Below are 11,511 nucleotides of genomic sequence, written 5' to 3'. Positions count from 1 at the left end.
ATTAGGGCTATTAAATCAAAATTTGATGGAGCTTGGCTAACCGAGAAGGATGAGGTCCGAAAATTAAATATTGTAAGTTTTTTAAAAATCTTTTTAAGAGTGATAATACCCTTAAAAGAGGACCTACCAAGGGATATATTCCCTGAATTTACCACTAGGGATTGGAATAGCTTAACTAGGCCCTTTCTTAAATGTGAAATAAAGAGAGTTGTTAAGGAAATGGGCTCCCTTAAGGCCCCTGGCCCAGATGGCTTTCAAGCCTTATTTTTCCAAAAGAATTGGGACTTGATAGATAACAACGTTTATTCATTTTGGTGCTTGAAGTTTTGATGGGTAACGGGCTGCCTCGCCATCTAAATGACATTTTTCTTGTGCTAATCCCAAAAGTTGATAACCCGGAAATTCCGACCAATTAGTCTATGCAATGTTGTGTATAAAATTATTACTAAGGCAATCGTATAAAGCCTATGATGCCGCATCTCACTTCTTCTTAGCAAACAAGTTTTGTTCTGGGCTGATAAATTACCGATAATATTGTAATTGTGCAAGAAGTTATTCATGTACTATGAGGAATAAGAAAGATGCTACGGGTTATATGGCTATTAAGATTGATTTTGAAAAGGCCTATGATCGGCTTAGATGAGATTTTATCCAGGACACTTTGATGGAAATTCGTTTTCCAATTTTGTTGGTGGATGTCATAATGGAATGTATCTCTTCTTCCTTGATGAGAGTGTTGTGGAACGGAGAACCAAATCAAGCTTTCAACCCAAGTCGAGCCATGCGTCAAGGAGACTCATTATCACCTTACATTTTTGTGCTTTGTATGGAAAGGTTGAACCATATTATTGAGGATTCATAATTCTTGATACATGGAAACCAATTAAGGCTAGTCATAATGGGCTAAGCCTTTCAAACTTAGCCTTTGTTGATGACATAATACTTTTCGCAGAGGCTTCTATTGACCAAGCAGCTAATATCAATCAATGGTTAGCTCGTTTTTGTGACTCTTTTGGCCAAAAAGTTAGTTGATCGAAGTCTAGGGTGTATTTTTCTCAAAACATGAATGATGTAGCCACCTCTGAAATCGACAGGACCTTGGAGATTGAAGCAACAACAGATTTGGGAACGTATTTGGGAATGCCAGCCTGAACAAGTCACGTAACAAGAGAAACCTTTGGGTACATGTGTGAAAAGGTTGATAGACGTTTGGCAAGGTAGAAATCTAAACACCTTTCGCTTGTCGGCCGTATTACCCTTGCTTAAACTACCTTAACCACAATGGCTTTGTATGCTATGTAAACACCTGGAAACCCGAGGACTATTTGTGACGACATTGATAAAAGAACTAGGAGACTCATTTGGGGAGGGGATGATGAAAAAAGAAGAATTCATCTTATTTCTTAGGAGAACCTACAGAAGCTGAAAGAAACGAGAGGTTTGGGTATTTGTTCGTCAAGATAAGCAAACTCAGCCTTCTTAACAAAGCTCGGATGGTGTCTACTTACCGAACCAAATGCTCTGTGGTTAGGAGTACTTACAAGTAAGTATTGTAAAGGATGATGTGATGTGGACATGTTCGAAACGAAGTCTAATATGTCTAATGTTTAGAAGGGTATCAAGGAGAATGCTCATGTTCTTTATCAAGGGGCTCGTACAACTGTTAGTGATGGCACCAATATTCTATTCTAGGACCATCGGTGGGTAAATTCGAAGACGTTTCGTGAAGTGGCTATTGCATTAATTCCATTGGACATTGAAGGAGCCACCGTGGCTGAAATTTGGGACGAGATTGAAGGGTGGAAGTCAGTTATTTTTGCTGACCTCTTACCGCAAGATACTTTGCGAGAAATTGAAGCTCATGCTCTGATTGAAAACCCAGATAGAGGTGACTTGATTTATTGGTCTAGGGGTTCAAAGGGTCGGTTTTCGATTAAATCTTCCTTACAAATCATAAGACAAGATAATGGTGAGCAAGAAGATGGTTCTTGGAACTTGGTTTAGCGTTTGAGAGGTGCAACAATGTGTTAGAGTATTTTTATGGCTTGTATAACATGATAAAAATCATGTGTAATCCAAACCGTTTTAAACGATCATCACTCACTAAGGATCCTTGCTGCAAATTATGCCTAGGAATGGAGGAAAATACGCTTTAAGGTCTCCGTGATTGCAAAGCAGCGAGGGGATGGAGTTTAGCATCAAATTGGAGGTCTAGCAGCTCATGCCACTGATTTTAGAAGAGGGTCTCTTAAGTAATGGATCAATAGGAACATTAAAGTGCAACATTACAGAGACTTATCTCTAGAAATTTGGCCTACTTATTTTCCCATTGATTTTTGGTGAATTTGGAGATAGAGAAATGCGGTTGTTTTCAATCGTTCAAGTGAAATCCCAATGGATAAAACAATTTTTGTTGGACAAATTTGAGGAGGTCAAGCGCGTGCTTGGTGATGGCATAACTAGTTCCTCTCAACTCCCGTAAGAAGAGAGACCTTTATTAAATGGAATGCACCTCCTACAAATTGGTACGCATTGAATGCTGATGGAGCGGCTAAGGGAGCCCCGGGTCCTGCAAGGGGTGGTGGTGGCTTAATAACGGATGCTACAAGAAAGTTGTCTTGTGCTTATTCTCTAAGGTTAGGTAACTGTTTTGCCTTTAAGGCAGAAGTTTCGGCAGTGGCACATGGGTTGGAGTTGGTAAAAAAAATGGGAATTAAAAAATTACAAGTCCAATAGGACAATCAAGCTGTTGTTCAGATTTTTGCCAAAACGAGTGACTATAATGGTGAATGCCTTCATGATATCGCTCATTGCAAGAAGCTTGTTGCTAGTCGAGAATGGGAAGTGGAAGTCAAGCATATTTATCGAGAAGTAAATCAAGCTACTAATTGATTAGCAAACCAAGGAGTCCATTAGAACAACAAATTTGAATTGATCCAAGTCCCCCTCCCCCCATTTAGCTCTATGGCGTATTTTACATAATAATCTAATAGGTATTTTTCCCCTTAGTTTTTTTATTTTGTTTTGTTTTCCTAGCCCCTCGTTTGAAGAGAGAGAGAGAGAAGGAAAAAAAAAAAAAAAAAAAAAAACCTCAAAAAATATGATGAAAGGAATTCAAGAAATAGATATTCTTATATGATGAAAGGATTCAAGAAATAAATACTTATTACTAATTATTTATAAATGGATGGGTTGTTTAGTGAGAGCTAAGAGACAAATTAACAGCCGAAGTAAAAAGTGCAGAAAAAAAACAAAAAGAAGGTCAACAAAGTTAGAATATAATTGATAGAGTAGTCTTATTGACATATTACCGTTTATTATTAATATAACCGTTACAATTTAAAATAGCCGTTTGTGTGTTCAAAACGATTAAAAATCAGAAGCGCTGAAAAAGAGCCGTTGTATCTGTTTAGTGTATTTTCTCCTTTGATGTTCATTCTCTCAAACTCTTTGTTTATCTGATTAAAAACCCTTACTACTCTTTTCTCTCTCCTCCAACAAAACCACCATCTTCAGTTCCGACCACCTCTCCTTCTCTGCCGCTGCTATTTTCCAGTGTTGACGCAGTAAGTTAATTATTTATAATTTTATTGTTTTGATTTTGATTACTCAAAATACTCAATTCAATTTTTGTAGCTTCAAACTTCAAAAATAGAAGTTTTGTACAATTTCTAAATTTGGAAGAGGATAATTCAAACCGATCAACTTCTTTATTTGGAAGGTTATTATTTGTTTAATTTAGGTAAAAGGGTAAGAAATTTGCATAATTTATGTTAATCAATGATATAGATTAAATCTCAAAGTTAACTTTTCATCATACATTGATACTGGTAGATGTAGATTGTGCTTTATGTTTAGTGGAATATATATATATATATATATATAGGGGAAGACTCTTGTGAGAATTTTTCTTATGTGAGAATTTTTCATATGTGAGAACACTCTTTATGTTCTAAATTTTTACTCGTATGTTCTAAATTTTAAATCTGATGTTCTAAACTTTTCCTTAGGTGTTCTAAATTAAATCAAATGTTCTAATTTAGTACTCACATGTTCTAAACCATAATTTAGTTAAGTTTGATGTCATAAATTTTAAATAACTTGTTCCAAAATTTTAACTTATATGTTCTAAATTTTAAAACGTGTGTTCTAAGATTTTTAATTATATGTTCCAGATTTTAAAGCGTATACACTTTCTAAATTCTATATCAGTTTGTTCTAAATTTTTATTCACATGTTCATAATCTTAAGTCAGATGTTCTAAATTTTACTCATATGTTTAAAATTTCATAAAGCAAATATTTTAAAATTTTAATCACTTGTTCAAATCCTAAAATCAGATGTTCTAAACATATTACTCACACAAATGTTCTAATTTATTACTCATATGTTCAGAATATTAATTTGAGTCACATGTTTTAAATTTTAACTCGCATGTTCTAAATTCTTACTCATATGTTCTAAATTTTTACTCACATGTTCTAAATTTAAAATCAGTTCTCATATAAGTATGTTTTCTCACATATGAACTTGTTCTCACCGGATCCCTCCCCTATATATATATATATATATATGATAAAAATTCAGAACACATGATTTAAAATTTCATAACACATGATTTAAAATTTTGAACACGTGAGTAATAATTTAGAACTTCTACGTGAGTAATAATTTAGAACATTTGATTTTGGATTTACAATGCGTGATTAAAAATTTGAAAAGCCTGAGTTGAAATTTAGATAATTTGAATAAATTTTAGAACATCTGATTTAATATTTAGAACATGTGAATAAAAATTAAGAACACCATATTTCAAACTTAAAACATATGAGTAACATTTAGAACATGTGAGTAAAAGTTTGGAACATACTAGTAATACTTTAGAACATATGATTAAAAAATTTAGAACATACGAAGTATAAAGTTAAAATTTAGAACAAATAATTTAAGATTTAGAACATGTGAGTAATGATTTAAAACATTTGATTTAACTCATTTAAGATTTAGAACACTTATATTAAAATTTAGAACATGAGAGTGTTCTCACATATGAAAGATTTCTCACATAAAGAGGAATTCTCACATGAGCCTTCCCCTATATATATATATATATATATATATATATATATATATATATATATATATATATATATATATATATATATATATATATATATATATATATATATATATATATATATATATATATATATATATACACGAAGTATATGATTTCAATTTGTTGTTTAGATAATTGGTAGAAGAACATTTAAAATTATACTTCGTACTAAATCTTCAAGAGATATATTCTGCATATCTGGAGCTGATTTATGATGTTGGGAAATAGGGGTTACCGCGATTGTCTTAATGGGAAATAGAGATTTTCAGGAATTTTGCTACTTAAATTAATTGATGGGATATCAGAAGTAATAGAATGAGTGTGATTACTAAATAACTTTTAAGAAGTTGGGAATTCGGACTCATCGTTGCTACTGTCATAGTTGTATGTTCAGATTTTCTAATATGTGTCCCTATTTAACAACTTAAATTAATTTATGGGATATATAAATAAGAGAATAAGTATGACTATAGCTTGAGATTAATGAAGTTGGAAGTTGGCGTAATCATCGCTACTGTCGTAGTTTTTTATCATTAGATTTTCTGATATGTCGCTACTTAAATTTATTGATGGGATATATGAATTAATAGGATAAGTATGAATGTAATACAAGGTTTAAGTGATCATCATATACGAAGTATTGCTGAAGAATTTGTTTTGGATTGATTTGAAAGGCAGAAACATTATGACAGTAAAGGGTACCTCAACACCATCAACACCAGGTGGGCCCAGAACGCCTGCATCAACACCTGGTGGACCTAGAACGCCTGCATCGACACCAGGTGGACCGAGAGCTGGTGCCAAGGAAGATAAAATCGTCGTGACTGTAAGGTTGAGGCCTTTAAGCAGACGAGAGCACGCAGCTAAAGACCAAGTGGCTTGGGAATGTGTTGATGAACACACAATTGTTTATAAGCCTCCTGTTAATAATGATCGTTCTATGCAGCAATCTTCATTTACATTCGGTATATTTATCCCTTTTATCCAAGTAATCGGATTCATATAACCAATTGTTTTTCGTTGACTGAGTCGAAAATTGTGTACCTTTTCAGACAAAGTCTTTGGTCCTGCCTCCATCACTGAGACTGTGTATGAGGATGGGGTGAAAAATGTGGCTTTGTCCTCTTTGATGGGTATCAATGGTAATGCATTACTTATTGATTAATACGAGTAGTTTTCATTTGCATTGCTTTAATTGTTTTCAATTGTGTGGTTATTTTTGGTGGTGGTTTGAAAATTTAAACTTTAGTTCTGTTTGCAGCAACTATATTTGCTTATGGACAGACAAGTAGTGGCAAGACATATACAATGCGAGGAATCACAGAAAAAGCTGTAACAGATATTTACAACCACATAATTAATGTAAGATATTTGGTTATATCATGTACAAGTTCAGTTTAAGATTAGTATGTTTCTAGCTGCTGATATGCTTTAAAACTAAACACTTGCTCCATGAATACAGACCCCGGAAAGAGAGTTCACTATTAGGATTTCTGGATTAGAAATCTATAACGAAAATGTCAGGGATCTTCTGAATTCTGAGTCTGGTCGCAACCTTAAGCTATTGGATGATCCAGAAGTATGTGTTCACTATAACAAAACTAGTTCATTAAAAGTGAATCATAGCATTAGATTGCTAAAATATATGTATTATTTTTATTCTGTTTTTATTTTTCTCTGCAGAAAGGTACTGTTGTTGAGAAGCTAGTTGAAGAAACTGCTACTGATGACCGGCATCTGAGACAATTGATTAGCATATGCGAGGGTAAGAGAACTGCTCGAAAATCTTGTTTCAGCTTGATTGTTTTACTAATAATCTCACCATAGAGAACACATTTTTTTTTTTGCTCAGCTCAAAGACAAGTGGGTGAAACTGCACTCAATGATAATAGTTCACGATCTCACCAAATTATTAGGCTGGTTAGTTTCAAGAATCCTTCATTGGCTCTGACAGGATTTTAATGACAGATTCTAACTAATTACGTGCCTAACAATGCAGACAATACAAAGTACACAGCGTGAAAATTCAGGCTGTATCCGATCCTTCATTGCAAGCCTGGTAAATACCTTACATGGATTTTTATGGCATTCTTCAGTAATGTTCACTGTTGTAGTGTTATGAATTTGTTTTTGCTTTTGCAGAATTTTGTCGACCTTGCTGGAAGTGAGAGGGCTGCACAAACACATGCTGATGGTGCCAGACTCAGGGAAGGCTGTCATATTAATCTGAGCCTGATGACTCTGACAACAGTCATTCGGAAGCTTAGGTAAAGGGGTTTTCCTCCCATATGCATTTAGTTGGTTCATTTTTTGCGCAGATTGATACATTAGTGTGTCAAATTATGTCCTCCTCTCCTAAATTTTTCTCTAGTAAAATTGCTTCTTAAACATGGTAACAATCGTAGAACTTTCCTGGCTTTTTGGCCATAATGGGACTCTAGGATGGGTGCCAGGTAATTGATCTACTGCTGATATTGCTTGGCATTCATATTGCAATGCAGTGCTGGAGCAAAGCGTGCTGGTCACATACCTTACCGTGACTCTAAGCTTACGAGAATTTTACAACACTCTCTTGGTGGGAATGCTCGTACTGCTATCATTTGTACGTTGAGTCCAGCAACGAGTCATGTTGAGCAGACAAGGAACACATTATATTTTGCTACTCGAGCTAAGGAGGTGACCAACAATGCTCAAGTGAACATGGTATGGATGAGATTAAAGCTTTATGAACCTATATAAATAATGTACTCATGTACATTTAACTATCTTACTTCCTTGGACAAAGGCTTAATAATATATCCTATTTGATTTTCAGGTTGTCTCTGATAAGCAATTAGTGAAACAGTTGCAGAAGGAGGTAGCCAGACTAGAAGCAGAGTTACGTGTCCCTGATGCATCAGACAAGGACCAGAAGATTCACCAGGTGAACTATTTTTTCTGCTTCATTGGAATGCTCAAGGCATTGGGTGCTGATGAATTGTTGTCTAAATTATTTTTCTTGTTACATTCTAGATGGAAAAGGAGATTGAAGAGTTGAGACGTCAAAGAGATCTTGCCTTATCCGAAGTAGAAGAGCTTCGACAAAAGGTGCAGGAGGAAAAGGTTTTCAACTTTATCTTTGATCCTTCTCCACCCTCCTACCCCCTTCTCTGTCCAATCAAGTTTTTTTTTTTTTTTCCTTTCTTTTTCTAACTATTTTCTGATGACTATTTCAGGTTATTGGTCCCTATGAATCACCTCGACCAGTTGTAAAATGTCTTTCCTTCTCTGGCACATTGCCTTTCAACTTAAATGGGAAGCAACAGGGATATCAGACACAAAATAAAATTATCAGGCAATCCATGAGGAAGTCATCTACTGCTCCATTCACCCTCATGCACGAAATTAGGAAACTTGAGCAACTGCAGGAGCAGCTTGGAGATGAAGCCAATCGAGCTCTAGAAGTGCTGCAAAAAGAGGTTGCTTGTCATAGGCTAGGTAATCAAGATGCCGCTGAGACAATTGCTAAGCTGCAGGCAGAGATAAGGGAAATGCGTACTGTTAGGCCAGATCTCACGGTGGATGAGGCTGGAGCAGTTGTTGCCACAAATAAAAGTGTGAGCGCCAACCTGAAGGAAGAAATTACTAGACTTCATACTCAAGGGAGTACAATAGCTGATCTTGAAGAGCAGCTTGAAAATGTACAAAAGTCTATAGACAAACTAGTACTGTCTCTTCCAAATAACGACGAACCTAATGGTGAAGTAACTCAGAACTCAAAATCCCAATCGAAAAAGAAAAAGTTGCTTCCTTTAAGTTCAAGCAATGGTGCCAACAGGCAGAATCTCTTACGATCTCCATGCTCCCCTTTGTCTGCTGCTGACCAAGTTGTGGAGTCTGACATTGAAAATAGGAATCCAGTAAATGATAACATTGTTGTTACTGAAGCTGCACAAGGTGTCGAGAAAGGAACACCAACGAAAACAGAAGGAGCTGTTAGTGATGTTTCATCTAAGGAAGGTTCAGGATACAGAAGATCGAGTTCAGTTAACATGAAGAAAATGAAACAGATGTTTCAGAATGCAGCGGAAGAGAATGTGAGAAACATAAGAGCTTATGTTACAGAACTGAAAGAACGTGTCGCAAAGCTGCAATATCAGAAGCAGTTGCTTGTTTGCCAGGTAGTTATAATACTCCTTCCATATAGCGTTACTGTAAACAGATCTTATTGTAATGTGCATTTATAATTAACTTACTTTTTAAAAAAAAAAAAAATTATTCACCAGGTGCTTGAGTTGGAAGCAAATGAAGCAGCTGGTTATGATATTGAGAATAGTGAAGAAGATTACGAGGGAAATGAACCTGAGGTTTCATGGCAAGTAACTTTCAAGGAGCAAAGACAGCAAATAATTGAACTATGGGATGTTTGCTATGTTTCCATCATTCACAGAACTCAATTCTATCTGCTATTTAAAGGAGACCCAGCTGACCAAATTTACTTCGAAGTTGAGCTTAGGCGGTTAACTTGGTTGCAGCAACACTTGGCAGAAACCGGAAATGCAAGTCCAGCTCACTGTGGACCTGGTGGAGATGAACCCACAGTTTCTACTTCTTCCAGGTACTTTCTTAATCAACTTCTGCTTACATCTTTATTCCTATACAATCTAATCTCTTTTCACTATAAGTAATGTCAGAAGTTAATTATGACCGCCTTTTCTCCATAATGTAGTATCAAAGCACTGAAGCGCGAAAGGGAGTTCCTTGCAAGGAGGGTAAGCTCACGCCTAAGTGCTGAGGAAAGAGAAGCATTGTACATAAAATGGGGAGTCTCTCTAGAAGGAAAACATAGGAGGTTGCAATTTGTGAGTAAGCTTTGGACAAATCCCCATGACTCGCTTCATGTACATGAAAGCGCGGAAATTGTGGCTAAGCTTGTTGGATTTTGCGAAAGTGGAAAGGCAGCAAGGGAAATGTTTGAGCTAAACTTTGCACTCCCAAGTTATAAAAGACCATGGATGGCAGGCTGGAATCAAATCTCCAACCTGCTTTTGTGAGAGATTTGAGAGGTTTTATATATTGTTTGGATGAACAAATCATATCTTTTGTGAATGTACTTAAAGAAGTTTTGGAGTTCTCTCCACGACTTGTTCAATTCTTTCATTCTTTTTTTGGTTATTGAGATAACTGTTACTGCTATAGCCAGTTTTGGAATTGCCATTTTGCAAAAATAAAAAACAATTTGTTCTTAAATTGTGTCTTTTATTCCTCAATCTTAAGATAGCACTTGGTTACAACTTTTTAGCGTTTCACCTCTCAACTAGAATCTAAACGATGAGAATGTTGTGATATTCTCCCCAAATCACAATTAGTATATAAAAAAAAAGTGTAATTTTTCATTATTTGGATCATAGAATGTCGGTTACTTGTTCTCTTATCTTAGTTAATTCTTTCTAATTCTTGATAACTATAGTGTACTTGTAGACACTTAAAAATGTCTCCCCAAAACCAAACCCGATGATTAACAACATTTCACCACCATTATTGATCGGGTTGAGTATTTAATCTTTGGAGTGCTTAATCCACATTTCCATTCAATAAACCAACCCAAATTCTTAGCCCATTTCCCCAAGCCATTACTTATTTTCTTCTTTTTGTGTCCACACCATAAAACCGATCTAAACTAATGTTGTGGCCCTATAATTTTGATCCAAAAATTATTTGGTTGGATAGGCCTTTCAATAAGCTTTTCAACGGTATATCATAAGCTCAATTCCGATTTAAAACGAAAAAGATATGAGCAAAATACTAAACTCCGCCCAAAATCGATACCCTTTCACTAAAACGATCATATCTTTAAATCTACAAATTGGGTTGGAAAGTATAATTGATAAGCTTTCCAACGATATATTATATGATTTATTCCGAGTTACGGATCAAAAGTTATTATAATTTTAAAAACGCGTAAAAGACTGGATATGCTGCGTCACGGCATAAATGCCGCGCCACAATGTTCTGTGACGTGTCACGGCACTCTGTACCGTGTCACAGTATTTTTCACCGTGACACGGTGTTTTTCTAAGGTTCTATCTTCATGGCGCTTCACTTCCAGGGTTCCGTGCTTCACCCTACGCATTTTCTCTATAAATACGAACCTAATTTCATCAGTTTCGAGGACCAAATCATTCTCTCTTCCTCTCTTATACATCAAAACCTTCTCTCTTCTCTCTCTCTCTCTCTTGCTTAAACCTAATTTCTAGCCTTCCCTATTCTTCCACCATACATCCCTTAAGCACTCCAAGGAGTCCATACTTGACCCGAGGTTCCGTCCTTAAACCAAAGCGTGAAAGGTATAATTAACTGAGGGTTTGGACCAAATCAACTCTACTTTTAATTTAATTTAATTTAATTTCAAT

The 11,511-nt window shown here is 35.5% G+C and overlaps 1 protein-coding gene across 4 annotated transcripts; it reads left to right on the top strand.

Moving 5' to 3' along the window:
• The first annotated feature begins 3,393 nt into the window (after window positions 1-3,393).
• Window positions 3,394-10,326, top strand: LOC145582125 (kinesin-like protein NACK1). Of its 4 annotated transcripts, none has more exons than XM_081639146.1 (15): window positions 3,394-3,566; window positions 5,794-6,084; window positions 6,172-6,261; window positions 6,381-6,481; window positions 6,582-6,698; window positions 6,803-6,884; window positions 6,972-7,039; window positions 7,119-7,178; window positions 7,262-7,386; window positions 7,621-7,822; window positions 7,935-8,042; window positions 8,132-8,206; window positions 8,335-9,279; window positions 9,385-9,716; window positions 9,828-10,326. In XM_081639146.1, exons 2-15 carry the CDS (start codon window positions 5,805-5,807, stop codon window positions 10,150-10,152), a joined length of 2,910 nt encoding a protein of 969 aa, XP_081495272.1. In that variant the 5' UTR covers window positions 3,394-3,566; window positions 5,794-5,804; the 3' UTR covers window positions 10,153-10,326. The 4 variants fall into 4 exon arrangements, with proteins under 4 accessions (XP_081495272.1, XP_081495270.1, XP_081495271.1 ...); XM_081639144.1 differs by having other exon boundaries at window positions 8,132-8,221; XM_081639145.1 differs by having other exon boundaries at window positions 6,369-6,481.
• Window positions 10,327-11,511: the final 1,185 nt, after the last annotated feature.

The sequence above is a fragment of the Chenopodium album genome, chromosome 15, assembly GCF_948465745.1.
Source record: "Chenopodium album chromosome 15, dcCheAlbu1.1, whole genome shotgun sequence".
Lineage (NCBI taxonomy): Eukaryota > Viridiplantae > Streptophyta > Magnoliopsida > Caryophyllales > Amaranthaceae > Chenopodium > Chenopodium album.
The sequence above is the reverse complement of the archived record's forward strand: the minus strand, read 5'-3'. Positions and strand labels throughout refer to the sequence as shown.